This window comes from Anopheles darlingi, chromosome 2 (assembly GCF_943734745.1).
Source record: "Anopheles darlingi chromosome 2, idAnoDarlMG_H_01, whole genome shotgun sequence".
NCBI classification, from domain to species: domain Eukaryota; kingdom Metazoa; phylum Arthropoda; class Insecta; order Diptera; family Culicidae; genus Anopheles; species Anopheles darlingi.
The window spans coordinates 89,874,402-89,889,401 of NC_064874.1; the positions used below are offsets into that span (position 1 = coordinate 89,874,402).

The 15,000-nt window shown below is 49.2% G+C and overlaps 1 protein-coding gene across 7 annotated transcripts in view; it reads left to right on the top strand.

Moving 5' to 3' along the window:
* The window catches only part of LOC125958970 (ankyrin-3), a 52,794-nt gene that overhangs the window by 24,586 nt on the left and 13,208 nt on the right, over positions 1 to 15,000 (top strand). For 6 of the 7 annotated variants that reach the window (XM_049691738.1, XM_049691742.1, XM_049691743.1 and 3 more), the window contains exons 3-9: positions 7,031 to 7,138; positions 7,221 to 7,517; positions 7,596 to 7,751; positions 8,070 to 8,923; positions 8,986 to 10,013; positions 10,750 to 10,872; positions 14,970 to 15,000. The exon at positions 14,970 to 15,000 is cut by the window's right edge and continues 216 nt beyond it. In XM_049691738.1, the coding sequence (XP_049547695.1) occupies positions 7,031 to 7,138; positions 7,221 to 7,517; positions 7,596 to 7,751; positions 8,070 to 8,923; positions 8,986 to 10,013; positions 10,750 to 10,872; positions 14,970 to 15,000 (2,597 nt within the window). The remainder of the gene's footprint in view (positions 1 to 7,030; positions 7,139 to 7,220; positions 7,518 to 7,595; positions 7,752 to 8,069; positions 8,924 to 8,985; positions 10,014 to 10,749; positions 10,873 to 14,969) is intronic. The other variant, XM_049691741.1, reaches the window with a different exon arrangement.

Below are 15,000 nucleotides of genomic sequence, written 5' to 3' on the forward strand. Positions count from 1 at the left end.
GCAAATCGAGCTACGACACCCATCAAATCGCCGTAAAGTGTCGTTAAAACAGTTTAAACTGCTCTCGCCTTTCGGTTTTTGGACAACAGCACCATTGGCACGTCTCGCACGGTCAGGGGGGTTATTACGACGATCCGGACATGCACGGCATTTAAGACATTGGCTATTACGAGTTTCATTAGCAGTAAAAACGGTAGCACCATACGCTCCTTAAGGACTTGAGACCTTTCTCGGGGGGACTGCAACTCCCTTCGAAATCTGAAGGCCAAGAGGTGCATGTTACAACAACTCAATTTAACGCTCATTCCGAGCCACTCTACTGTCCCTGTTCAGGTTAGTGATGACTGGTCGGTAGTTGAAATGTTTACCAAGACAGTGCTTGAATGTCCTTCCAGTGTCATCCAGGAAGGGAGTAATAATTCAGCACAGGACTCATGGGAGACCAGCGAACGATTGTTGCTTCTATAATGGCGCGGACTTGGCTTTGTCCTTTTCGAAGAAAAGCGGTCCAGGCCGTTGATGCAAACCTAGAGGCCGGTGCAGAAACTAGGCCATTCCCCCGTAGGCCACTACTATACTATCGGACGCAGCTCGACGCTCTGTGTCCCTGTGCCATGCGGGGATGCATTCGTGCTTAGTCGTCGTTGGCGTCACAACCGCCGTTGCTGCTGCATTATGCATATTGCAAATTGCTCCAATGCCGCCGGCGGGTGGTGGTTCAACAATAAAAAAGGGAGGCAGATCAGACGAAAAGGCGAGCGGGTGGACGGCTGGTCAGATGTGGTTGGCGTCATGCGGTCGCGAGACCCCGTTTCCTGTTACCCGAACACACACACTCTCTCTCTCTTCCTTCTTTTTGGTTCTAGATCGTACAACATTGTGCTCTGCTGTGGTTCGGTGCGCTTCAAATCGATTTATGGTCGCTCTTTGGGTCGAAATCGGTGGAAAACTCACTTGACAAGATGGACGACAAGAGGCAGAGAGCAAATTCCACTTGACATTCCTCGGTTTGAAGTTTGAAGCTTAAAATGATTTCCAAAATGACGCTCAACTGGACTGCGCCGTGCTGTGTTGCTCAATCAGCCGCTGCTAGTTTTGTTTATTTTGCTCCATTTCCTCTCATCACTTTCTGGGAAATCCACTTATCCATCCAGCTATATGGTTGTGCGGGAGGTGTGTTGGCGTGTTCTGTGCGATCCGACAGTTAACTCTATTTGACTAGCGATTCCGTTCGGTGCGCGGTGAAAATTTGATTTTTCCTCGTGCATCGCGAGGAACGGCAACGGAATGAGATCATCGTCGATTTTGCCTCGATAATACCATGAATTCATGCATGCTCTGGGAAAGGGAGTATTGAGCAGTTTTATTAAATTTTATGCTCCTTTTCATCGACAAATTCTGTTCAATTTTTTTATAGAGTTATGAAAGCGCGTAAGGAATTGAATTGAATTTAGCAAACTCTCACTTTTCACACAACCTTTCATGTTTCCTCCAGTTTTTTAATTTGCAACAGCTGATGCCCGCTTTCGATTTCAATTACTTTGTTGTATGTCGGCATCTCTTGGTACCTCCTACGAGGTGCAATTAGTCGTTATCTTTGCGTAAACACTCCCGCACACACTCTTTGCACAATTTATGTGAACACATCCGCAGCTGCTGCCGACGACGCCGACGACGACAACGGCGACGACAGTGTGGACATTTATGCTAGGTTCTTAAGATTAGCATCTTCTCCCGTTCTCCGGGGGTGTTTAATTGAATTCCGCTCCGTTGGCGTGGGCAGTATGATGGGAAAGCCGGCCTTAAATTAAATCTAAACATTGGCCACTTTGGGATGTTGGTGTTGCCGCTGCTGCTGTTGCTGCTCAAGCGCCATTAAATGAAACGGCGACCCGCCTCTTGGCACGCTCGCCTTGGTAGCAAGAAGGGTTCAAACGCGGATTAAACGTGCTCAACGATCGTGTCGGAAGATTTGAAGACGCGAACATTAATTCTTTGATGTATCTGCAGCGCATGGAAGGGAGAAAATGCTACGTTTTTGCTGGTTTCAAAATTTACTCAAAAGATCTCTTGAATGTGTTTGTCGCAGATAAAAACCTCGCGCTCGCGCTCCACCAAAGATTCCCTGTTGAATGTAAAACATAAAGAAAAACCGGGAAAAAGCATGTTCAACCCGTCATGCCACTTGATTCAATTGAGCCTGACTTACGGCATCGAACCACAGCGGCCACATTACAAACGGCGACTGCATTCCACGCGCTCGATAGGGCCCGGCCGCTCGCCACTCGCTGGATTGATTGCAATTAACCGACCGGAATGCCATTTGCTCAGTACGTATGGCATTGCCCATTGGGCGGCTAAATGCATCAAACGGTTTCTAAAATACGTCCCTCTCCGGTCTAACTCGTTGGTGCGGTACTCAATGGCGCAGAGAGAAAGAAAGAGCATAAATCGTGCATATAAACTGTCCGCCGTCGTAGGGGCTTTGATCTGCGAACCATGAAGCACGCAATGCACGACGCTGGCTAAGGAAAAAGACAAGTGCGATCGCGGGGATCGCTGGTCAATTGGTCTTTAAGCTCATTTGGCTTCGGCTACACATCTTTCACCAGTCATTCCAACATGTCCGGACATAAACGTACAACACGATTAGGGCGTCTCGGTGAAGGTAATTTGATTCCATATACACTCCACGCTGGACTGCGCGCGATATGAAACCTTTGAAATGATTTAGTGTCCTCGAGAGGGACTTTCTCGAGGGACGTCATACCGCTTATCGAGAAATCCGAGGACCGGTTTTGGATTATCGTTCAGCGCACCGGTTGGTATACCAACATTCCCGTCTGCCTCGTTCCCAATCGTCGTGGAAAGGCAAACAAGATTGATCAGTTTGGTTATTAAACGAATCAAGCTCAAGAGCTTGAAGCGAGGAGAGAGAGAAGAGATGGGCTTCCCTCTGCTTAGTGGCCAGGTGGTGAGTTCCGTTTTCAATCATCGAATGTAGCTTCATAAAAATCAGTTAAGAGGCTTCTTTCCTCCATCACGAAACACATCAAGAAGCGCGCACTCAGGACTAATGAAACACGAAGCTGACCTTCGCTCTGCAATATGCTGTTCAGATTGGGTGTGGCACTAACCACCACCAACCGGCAAGCACACCGTCTCGCGGATCGCGTGCTATTTGGCCATCATTTTTCCCGGCCCTGCCATTTTCACCGGTCGCATTCTGCATTTTGTGGCGAGTGTGTGCCGAGGAACGGGGCGGGTGAATCCCTTTTGCGTAAAGAAGAATCGTAAAAGGCTGTCTGAAGACGATGTTATGGGTTGTGCGGTGTTGTCTGCAGGATATGAACTCTCCTGTCCAAATGTTAAACGTGAGAACACGCTGTTCTTTCCGATGCAAAAATCATAATTCTGCTGGCTCGGAATCCTCCGAGCTATAGCAACGTCGAGTGATATTTTGGCGTGGCTAACTACCGTTTACATGTTTTGCAATTAATCGATTTTTCCTGCCATCGAGAGAGGAAGGTTTCTCGATTGGAGGACTCGTATCGACCTGTCCCATTAACGTAGCACGGCGTTCATTGTGGCAAACTGCAACACAATGTCGCAATGCAGTTAAAGTGACAGTTTTAGGTCGTTTTCGTAACAATCTAGCTCGCTGATTGGCTGCACGATTGACTTACGCTCCTAATTGTCTCAGTCAGAAATGTTATCAAAAGGCATAAGGCTACATAAGACAGTTGCTAGAATCTAAACAAAGTGTAAATTGAGCTCGTTCTTTAAACAACAAATACCGAGAATACGTAACGTTGGAACCGCTATCAGCTGACGCATTAAACCATGAACCATGCTGCCTCGCTTGCGCTACACGTTCTGATGACTCAATTGGTCTGCAACGTGGGTACGATCGGGGGATCGACAGACATCGATCGATTCCGTGAATTGCGATCTACATAGCGATCTTCCTGGAACGCTTGAGTAGGTCTCCGGCAGCCATGAAGACATCACGCTCCCGGTAAAGACGCGTAGCGTTTCATCTTTTGCGCTCGCTCGAGCCTAACGTCGATTTGAATCAACCGATGAACCATTCCCTGTTGTAAAACGATGCTCGTTAACCACTCCATTAGGTTCTCCCGAGTGCCAAACCCTTGCCTCTCCAATAAGTTTGTCTCCAATGAATATGTTCTACTCCTTCTCGACATCGGTTTCGATTCGTTGTTGAAGTGGTTGGCACTCTTCCAGAACTAGTGCGTCCCCATTTGTGCTCTCATATTTATTTCGATGATTCACCTGGTTTGCGAGCGCACCCGTGGCAGGAAAGATTGACGTGCGACATCGCCGTCGGGCCACAACGAATGCTCCAGATTGCCGTCACCGTGACAGGTTAATTGGATTTTTTCTTCTCGTGTACCACGTCGCGTCGAACTCTTGTCGTCGTTGTCGTCGTCGGTACTATTTTGTGCGGTTCGTATCGGAAGTACTTAATCGAGCGTGTTGTGTAGAGTGTGTGCTTCTGCCGCACTGACGGTGATGAAGGTTCCGACAGGTTCCGTTGTAAGCTACTGGTTCCCTTTTCATATCGGAGTTCATTGTAGGCGTAGCACTGTTGGGATTGTCGTTCTTGATTTGCACAACGATAAGGCTAACGATCCGGGGTGTTTTGCATGTGATTCACTAGCTTTTTCATACACTTCTTTCGAATAGTAGTTGATTATTGTTAAATAACTTTGTTTCTATATTTTCATTCATTATATTTTGAATCACTCCATAGCGTTGTGTTTGAAAACTTGTAATTAAAAACAATTCTTGTCTACTTCATATCAAACCATTAAATTAGGACCTGGTACATGCCTGCTCCACATGCCACCAGTCAACGTCCTTTCAGAGCAACAGCATTCGATTCTGTTCGGCGTTAATTAAGTTCACGTACATGTCCGGTCCGCTGGCGCAACCTTTTACACCGTTCCATGCGGCCCGATTGTTATCTTGCTGACTTGTACGGTTTGTTTGCCTTCAGCCGTCCGCTCGCCTTACTAGAATCCCTTGTGGCTCGTTGTGGCCTCGGAAGGAGTGCTCTGAGACATACTGCAGCATCGCCACCAGGGCAGCAGCGCAGCGTATGTTTTGGGCAAACTTTCAATTACCTTCGCACGTTATGTGGCTCACGTAGTGCAGCCATTGCGACACCCTCAACTGTCGCAAGAGGATTGGGATCAGCGAACGTGAGGCAGATAACCGTTCCCTTCTCCGTCGCCGCCAATTAATGTACTGTGTTCGGTTTTCATATCAACATTTATGTGGTTTTGGAAGCGCGCGTAGCGCAGTTAAAGTATGTTTTTGTGCAGCTTCTTCTCTGTAGTAAATAGCACCGAAGTGGGTCAAGCATGGGTCTCGCTTCATACCGAATCCAATGGAAGAAACCACGGGAAACGGTCAGCAAAGAATCGACGAAGATGAGGGATAAGCGATGCCATAACTCCGGTTTCGAGAGCACGGATCACCGTTGCGGATCGCTTGACTGCTGCTTAATCTTAAATTGCTCCCATGTCGACCCATGATCTCACAGTATGTGTTTGTGTGTCCGTGTGGCCGTATGCCGGTTCGCCCATTTAAAGGGACGAAACCGGCCTCTTCATCAAAGTCCGAGGCCATGCCAGCAAGAAGAGTGCCCGTGATGCAATGCGATCGAAAACGAGATCGCGCGCACAAGTGAAAGCACGAGCCACGAGAGTCCAAGACCAACCGGCGGTAACATGGGCCTCGGAGTGGAATGCCAGAGACAGAGAAAGATTCCCATTTATGGAGCGACGTGTGGTCGTCGCAGGGCTGGCAGGCTAAGGGCATTCTGGCCCTGTGTCGTAATTTTCGATTGTTTCGTATTCTTCTTCTCAGATTCCGGCGAGTGGGTTTCATTTACCGGCCGGCCGTCGGTCAGCCACTGTAATCGGTGTCGGTGTGGCCAATTATTTATGGGGAGTGCAACATTTATGTTGTATAAAATTGTGATTTACGGCCAACGGTGGATGTCGTTATGATGGAAGCGAGTATGTTTTCGACGGGAAGAAAGCTTGAGAATGTCGTTGGAAAAATCATCTTATGCGGCTCAAGCGCTGTTCTCCATGTTTGATTCTCTGTTTTTGGAGAGCAACAATATGGGTATGGTGGTATGTGATATGCGTGGGAATGTTTGTGCTTCAAATTGTTTAATAAATCATCCTCCATCCCCTCTCTTGAAAGCATATGCTTTAATCGTTCGTCCAGAATGTTAAGAATGAAGAAATATTCCAAACACAAACACGAAAACCACTTTTTTACAAACACTTTGTTTGGATACTATCACTTCAATCTGTACGACGAGTAAAGTCTGCATCGTTTAGCCTGTTCGCACTGATGAACTGCAATAACTTCAATCTGGACAGCTCGATTGAATCAATTCGCAACATGCACTGATTGCAGCAACACGCGATCATGGCAACAGATTCACGCTGCCTCAGCGTACACTAGCACGCCAGATGTGCATGGTGGTGGTGGTGTCTGCAAGGCGGTTTTGCCTCCAAAAATATCGAAACGGAAATTGGTGCATATCTGGATGGGTTGTGTGTGCCCTGAAACATTAAGCCGGCTACCAACACGGTAGCTAAACATAAGCAAACGGCAACGATACGGTTTGATGAAAGCCAGACGCCCTAGAATCCGTTTCGCTTAAGTTTGATAGAAGTAATCAATGCATTGAGGCTAACATTTGCCCCCAATCAATCGTTTCCTTGCGAAACGAATACACTTACGGCCGTCCGTAGCCATATTAGAGCTATTCGTAGTCCGCAAACTGTGTTTCATTGCGAGTTATGCTGCTCTCCAGACTACACGCAATGAGGAACATAAAGAACCGATTCCGTTTCTCCTGTAGAAGAGACGTGGTGAGAGTCGCTGCTTACTGTCTTGGGTTTATTAGAAAATCGTTTCGTAGATTCATCCTCGCTTAACTCCCGTGACTGATGTGTGATTTTCTCCTTCCTTTTCTTAACAGAATGATACAAACACAGCGTTCCTGCGGGCGGCCCGGGCAGGTGATCTCCCGAAGTTGATAGAATACCTCGAGACGGGCCAGGTGACCGACATCAACACGTGCAATGCGGTAAGCTCGAGCTCTCGTAGTCACCGTTTAAATGGTCCCGTGATTGCTAACCCCCTTCGTTCCCCTTGTCACACACACACAGAATGGTCTCAATGCGCTGCACCTGGCGGCCAAGGATGGACACTATGATATCGTGAACGAGCTGCTGAAGCGCGGTGCAAATGTGGACAATGCGACGAAGAAGGGCAACACGGCGCTACACATCGCATCACTTGCTGGTCAGAAGGATATCATACATCTGCTGCTGCAGTACAACGCATCCGTCAACGTGCAGTCGCAGAATGGTTTCACGCCGCTCTACATGGCGGCACAGGAAAACCACGACGAGTGTGTAAATTATCTGCTCGCTAAGGGTGCTAATCCGGCTCTGGCCACCGAGGTATGCAGCAGTTCGACGCCAGCGCCCTTCGTTAAAGCAGGAAGCTAACATCGCTCCGTTTCGTTGCTCTCGTTGCAGGATGGCTTCACGCCGTTGGCCGTGGCGATGCAGCAAGGTCACGACAAAGTGGTGGCCGTGCTGCTCGAAAGTGATACGCGCGGAAAGGTGCGATTACCGGCACTGCATATAGCGGCCAAGAAGGATGACGTCAAGGCGGCAAAGTTGTTGCTCGAGGTGAGAAAACTAGCATTCGCCGAGAAGGGTTGTGTTAGGAGGCCCCGCCTGCCAGTCTCTTGGCAAACAGATTAATAGCATCGCTAGTACGGCACAAGAAAGGGAGTTAGGTTGAGTGTGGCGGTTGAAAAGTCTGTTGTTACTATACTAAGTAACGTGTTACAACAGTGTAACAATGCTATTGTAGTGTAGGTTAAGCTCGATGATTTAGGATTCGTTAGTTTACAGTTCACCCAGACGGTATCTTAGGCGGTATTACTCTTGGCAATTTACCAATATGTGCAAAATTGTAATTTTTGCCTTTCATCTGTATTTTAGAACGAACATAACCCGGATGTTTCATCAAAGAGTGGATTCACACCGCTCCACATTGCTGCACACTATGGCAACGTGAATGTGGCCCAGCTGTTGATCGAGAAAGGTGCGGACGCAAACTTTACTGCCAAACATAACATCACACCGCTGCACGTGGCATGCAAGTGGGGTAAGCTGAACATGGTGAAGCTACTGATTGCGAACCATGCCCGGATCGACAGCATCACCCGCGATGGCTTGACTCCGCTGCACTGTGCTGCCCGCTCCGGTCATGATCAGGTGATCGAGGTGCTGCTGGAGCAGGGTGCCGAGATCATTTCGAAGACCAAAAACGGACTGGCCCCGCTGCACATGGCGGCCCAGGGTGAACACGTCAGTGCAGCTCGCATTCTGCTGATGAACAAATCTCCCGTCGATGACATTACGATCGACTATCTGACGGCGCTTCACGTGGCGGCCCACTGTGGACACGTGAAGGTAGCGAAACTCTTGCTCGATCGTAATGCCGATCCGAATGCACGAGCCCTGAATGGCTTCACGCCGTTGCATATTGCGTGTAAAAAGAATCGGATCAAAGTGGTGGAACTGCTGCTGAATCATGGCGCTACGATTGGTGCGACGACGGAGAGCGGCCTGACACCGCTGCATGTGGCCAGCTTTATGGGTTGCATGAACATTGTGATCTATCTGCTGCAGCACGATGCCAGCCCGGACATACCGACGGTGCGGGGCGAAACGCCACTTCATCTAGCGGCACGCGCCAAGCAGACGGACATCATTCGCATTCTGCTGCGAAACGGTGCGTACGTTAATGCCCAAGCTCGTGAAGATCAGACACCACTGCATGTTGCATCGCGGTAAGTACTATGCCTGTGAGAAGTCATCTCCAGAATCTAATAGTGTTTTTCTGCTATTTTAGAATCGGTAACATGGAGATTGTGATGCTGCTGCTACAGCACGGCGCTAAGATCGATGCGAACACGAAGGACAATTACACGCCGCTTCATATCGCCGCGAAAGAGGGTCAGGATGAGGTGGCAGCGTTGCTGCTCGACAACGAAGCCAACGTGGAGGCGGTCACGAAAAAGGGATTCACGCCCCTTCATCTCGCTGCTAAGTACGGCAATCTGAAGTGTGCCGAGTTGCTATTGGAGCGCGGTGCCCAGGTCGATGTGCAGGGCAAAAACGGTGTCACTCCACTGCATGTCGCTAGTCACTACGATAATCAGAAGGTGGCTCTGTTGCTGCTCGAGAAGGGAGCCTCACCGTACTCGCCGGCCAAGAACGGCCATACGCCGTTACATATTGCTTCGAAGAAGAACCAGCTACACATCGCAACGACACTGCTCGAGTACAAGGCGGATGCGAACGCGGAAAGTAAAACGGGTTTCACGCCGTTACACCTGTCCGCCCAGGAGGGTCACAGCGATATGGCTCGTACGCTGCTCGAGAACGGTGCCGATCCCAATCATGCCGCCAAGAATGGGTTGACACCGTTGCATCTGTGCGCACAGGAAGATCACGTCGGTATTGCGGAGACACTGCTTGAGCATAAGGCACGCATCGATCCGGTAACAAAGACCGGTTTCACCCCGCTGCACGTGGCCGCTCACTTTGGTCAGGCCGGTATGGTGAAGTATCTGATCGAGAACGATGCCAACATCGAGATGAAGACCAACATCGGACATACGCCGCTGCATCAGGCCGCCCAACAGGGCCACACGCTGATCATAAACATTTTGCTGAAAAATAAGGCAAACCCGGAGGCAGTTACTAACAGTGGCCAGACCGCATTGTCGATCGCCGACAAGCTGGGCTACATCACAGTGGTGGAAACGTTGAAGGTGGTTACGGAGACGAGCGTAACGCAGACGGTTGATGAGAAGTTCAAGATCGTCGGACCGGAAACGATCCACGAAACGTTCCTGTCCGATTCCGAGGATGAAGGTAAGTGATCGCAAAGCGTTGGTTTACTGCAGTGCTTGTAAATTTGCTTTTCGCTGCTGGATTCGGCCATTGCGAGTTCATGTTTTGCTGCAATTTTAAGCTTGAATCGATTCTGGTTGTTCGTCGGCGCTTCACAAATACGAAGGTCGATGATAGGGGTTTAACGAGCTGTGCGTGTTCGGGTTCAGAGGGCAAAGGGCTCTGGACGTCTTGTTCTTGCTAGTTTATTTCACAGTTTTGTGCCTCAAACAATGCCGCGTTTCACTTAAGCACAGTTTGTGCAAGCATTTCGAATTCCGAATTTTCGTCAGATGCTTCCGCTTTCCAGTTCCAATTGCTTATTCTGTTTCCAAGCCAATGCTTGCAACCGCCTTCTTCTTTCCTCTAATGTAATATCCTCCTTCTATCTACAACTCTAACTTACACTTTCTCTTTCTATCTTTCTCTTTTCTTTTCCTTGTGAACCTTACTAAACTCCCGCTCTGAAATTGCGTTTCCCAACGAATGAATTCTATGAAATCCTATCGCGAATGAAACTGTATCCTCTTGGCTCTGCCTGCGCCCCGGTGTCCATTGGTCATTTGAAAATCCGCCAACTATTCCGCAAATCTCTGACATGCACGGCATTAATACTCGAATGACCCGAAATTCCCTTTCCACACTGCGGCTGCGGTCGCATTGCTGCATTTTGCCGTTCTTTGTTCCTCTCCCACCCCTCCGTTCTACGGGAACTCAGGAGGTCCCGAAGGTGGTTCGCCTTCACCGACGGCCACTGACACGAAAGCGCTCGTTCAGGCACAGCACCTGTACGGTGGTAGTGGCGCCATCAAATACTATCAATCGCAAATGCGTTACACACGTAAGTTGGCCAACCTCCCCCCACCTTCCGGTGCAGCCCTTGTTGGCCGCCATCTGCCAAAACACAACATTTCATCCCTTCACCCCCCCACACCGTGTCTGGCTGTCTGTCTGACACACATGGCGTAGCATATCGTACCCCATCGTCCTCGCCCCATTGCAGACACCAAGATTCGCGTGCGCTCATTCACTCACTCGTTCAATCATTCACGGCTGGCATATAGAGAGAGAGAGAGAGGGCAAAAGGGATGGGGTGGGTGGTCGCGAAGCTATGCGGCAAACCTAGAAATGCCCGATTTTGACCATATGTGCAGCAGTAGCTATATGCGGGCGAGCACTTTTCACTGCTTCATTCCACCACCACCACCATCATCATCATCATCGGCATCATCAAGTGAGAGACTGGTTCTCCGTGTAGTCATTCACTTTCGCCCGTTACTCAGTCACTCAGTAGTAGTCAACCGTATCCGGCGGTAGTACGCAGCGTGTTTCAGGCGTGTGTCGCTCACGTAGCTCGCTTACCCGGTCATAAAGAATACACCCGATCGGTAAACATACATCAACCACCCTCGCCGGCCGGCCATTTGCCGCATGTGTATGGCGGGACGGGCTGATGCATGTTAGTGGCGCGCTCGACAAGCCACTAGGGGAGGGCGTTCGTTCAGTCTTTCATGTACGGTTCGCGTTGATACGCGGTGTGTTGTTGAGCTCGCTCGCTGGTTGTTGTACTCTCCGCGGTCGCTGTGATCGCGCGTGACACGTGTTTTTAGCACGAAGCACTACTCCCGTGTGTCCCGAAGCCCAAACGTGCGCGCATATTGGCGGTCAGAACAAAGGCAAGAAGCCACACATTTTATTGTCTCGTTGAGTTGTACTGCTTCGTATCGGTACGATTGTGTGGCGGTACGAGAAACGTGCCATTCTACTTGCGTGACATTGTGTCTCGCAAGAGAGACAACGAGATCGGAAAACACAAGAAGTGTGATGGTGCTAGTTGATGGTACCTCCGTGCTCAACCGGAAGCTTGGGCAGAGAGCACACAAGTGATTCAATTGGGTGTACACCCCACCCTGTTCGTTGCGACCGCCAACGGTTGAGCTGTGCAAAACGTGCTTCAAATTAGACTAGACGATCAACGCCGACGACGCGACGCGCGAGACACGCCGAGACCGGAGATAAGAACGCGCCCTGAACGCGCCCTGATTGTGTTGCGTGTAAGTAGGAATGGCCAGGGCGTAACGGAGAAAGACCTCCCCCTTTTTGTGGCGATTATTACAGATCTAGATCTATCCACTAGGGCGGAATGGTTCTTGTATTTGAGATAATCAAAAATTCGCAAAAACAGGTTCCAAAATTTGCACCTTCCTTGGAGTAAATTAACATCCCCATCGTGCTGGGGTTGGTTTTTATTAGCTTCAGGTTCCAGTATTTCACAACTCAGTCGATCGCTCAAATGTCCCTCCTGACCGCAGAACGTTTCGATTTCGATCGAACCGATCTGCGATCGTCAAGCTGTCAACACCTCCTTCTTTCCCTTCACATAAAACGCATTCGAATGTGAGTAATGGGCTCTGGATGGCAAGTTCGCATCGCATCGCTGGTAACGTAACGACGGAAGCTCAACAGCAAATCGCACGCATGGCACCGGAGACACCAAAGCACACACACACACACGGTAGTACAACAACAGGGGTTTGGTTGGTTGCATACGACCGACCGCTCTTTCTTCCTCAGAATGTATGACATAATTTATCATCCAACGGAATGTGGTTGCACCATCATCATCATCATCTCCACACTACAAAACACACAAGCCCGCCAGTGTGTTTTGGGTAGTAGTGGCGGTAGAGAGCGCGGGATGATCATTCGTCGTGACACTCTAGATCTGTGACGCCATGGTGCGTTCCGGTTTCCATAATTCTTGGAATGCACTAATGCTCGTCGTGTGTGCCGCATGTGGTGCCTGCAACGGTGTGGCCAGCGTTCTTCCTGCCCCACTGAGCCAACAACCATCCAGTTGATATGGATGGAGAACTGCACTGGTCCACACACATTGAGGTTCTTGGTGTTTGGCTTCGATTTGGCTATAAATAAACAGAGACACAACACGCATGCACACACACATATACACACACGTGGAACCAGAGGACCCTTCCCGTGTTACTGTGGCCCACTATTGCTCGGTTTCTTCCTGCAAAGCGATGCAGCCTGTTGTGCAGTAGATCGGCCGGATCGTAACCGGAAACGAACGTTTGCCATTGGTTCCCGAGCTAAGTTTGGGGTGCTGCGGCGACGATCACCAGGTCAAAGATCGAAGACCGTAAGATGAGTAAGAACCAATTCGTCTTTTTTGGGAGTTTTTTAACGGCCAGGGCCGGCCCATTTCTTAGTTCCGCGTCTTGCTCAGTGGGAAAAGGCCCATGGAAACCGAGCTGAGAAGCTACTGGTGGGTGTAGCGCAACGAACCACTGCCATTGCCTCTACAGAGTCCATCTTGCGCGCTCTAGTGGCGGTCGGTTGGTTTGCTTAAAAATAAACTTTCTCTTTGAACTCCGTACTGTTGCTGCTGCTGCCGTTCTACCGCGAACGAACGCGGAGGAATGGCGATCTGCTTTTATGCGCACACGTGTGTATGTGTGTGTGTGTGTATGTTATCCTTCTCAGGAAGTTGATCATTTTTAGCTGAATGATTAATTTTGCCTCACATTTCCCTCTCTTCAAGGTACTATTTACTCAACTGCAGTTCGTAAAACATTGATTTCACTGTTGTGTAAACAAGCGGGGCCGTTACTTAGGTCAAATCGATGAAAACAGGTCAACTTGGCAGGTCTTACTGGCGAAACTAGTGTTTTGCTACAGGCCACTGAGCCATGGCAGCCACTTGTAACAGTTTCAATTAGAGCAAACACACATACACACACATACAAAAGATCCGGTGGCCAGCGGCATTCGTGTCGAGTGGATCAAATTTTCAAGTGTGGACAGTGTACTTGAAGATCGTTTCGTGCGAAATCCGTATATGCTGTTGTCGTCCCTGCTTCTGATTTTACTGGTCATATTTAGCGGTGATTGTGGGCAGAAGAAATTCCAGAATATGGCGCACGTGTGTAAACACGATAGTTCAACATGATGTTACTTAGCTGTGTAGGTGCGTTTCGCTCTTTAGGAACGAACCGAAAACCGAAAGATGATGGTCCGCTTGTTGATGCACGCAGCGATCGTAACGAGAGAGGTACTAATAGGTGGCCACCAGTACCACCGCTCTCGCTTGTCACACGCTGTCACCGTTGTTGCTCTATATTCAGTGCATTACCCGCGTTTACTCCCGTTAACGTACCCGTGTTGTGATGGTGGTCGTGAGCGATCGTGACCAAATCGTGCGTGCCCGGCATCGATGAAGCTCTCTAGGCCTGTGTGTAGGAGTTTTTCACGATCGACAGCAGTAGCAGCAGCAGCAGTAGTGGCAGCGCGTCCGAGTAGCGTTAATGTAGCGTTTTGCAAGGCGGCAGTACCTTCATCGATTCACCCTTCGATCCATTCGAATGGTTTACGATCGATGGTTAGTGTGTTGATAATCTTCCCGCAAGAAGTAGTTTGATTGGTAGTTGAATTTAGAGCAGATCAGTAGTCTCATTTAGTGCGTGCATCAGCGTTTGGTCGATGGTAAGCTTTGTGTGCCTCGCGTGTGTAGCTGTTGCATAGTACACTTCCTTCCACTCTCGCCAAAGACACTACACACGGTGTTTCAGTTGGTTGGCAAAAGTTGAAGTGGAATGCTTATCATCATCTAGCTATCGAAGTCCTTGAGTCACTGTTTAATGACACAACCGAGATTTCAATCGCGAGCTGTTGTGTATAAATGGAATGTGCAAAATAAACCCGGCATCTTCCCGTTCGTTGCATCACCGGAGAGGTGTGCCGCCACTCGATTCCATCTGTAAATTACCAATCATTGTGTGTTTGAGGAGCGAGTAGCGTTGTTTCACGTGGACTAGCTCGGTGTGCATTATGACGAATCATGAAGGCATTCATGCAGCACCATCAGCAACATCACCTCTATTCCAGCCATTAATCGGTTTCATTTCGTTCTTTCGCTAGGTGAGGATCCAATCATGTCGGACCAGCAGCA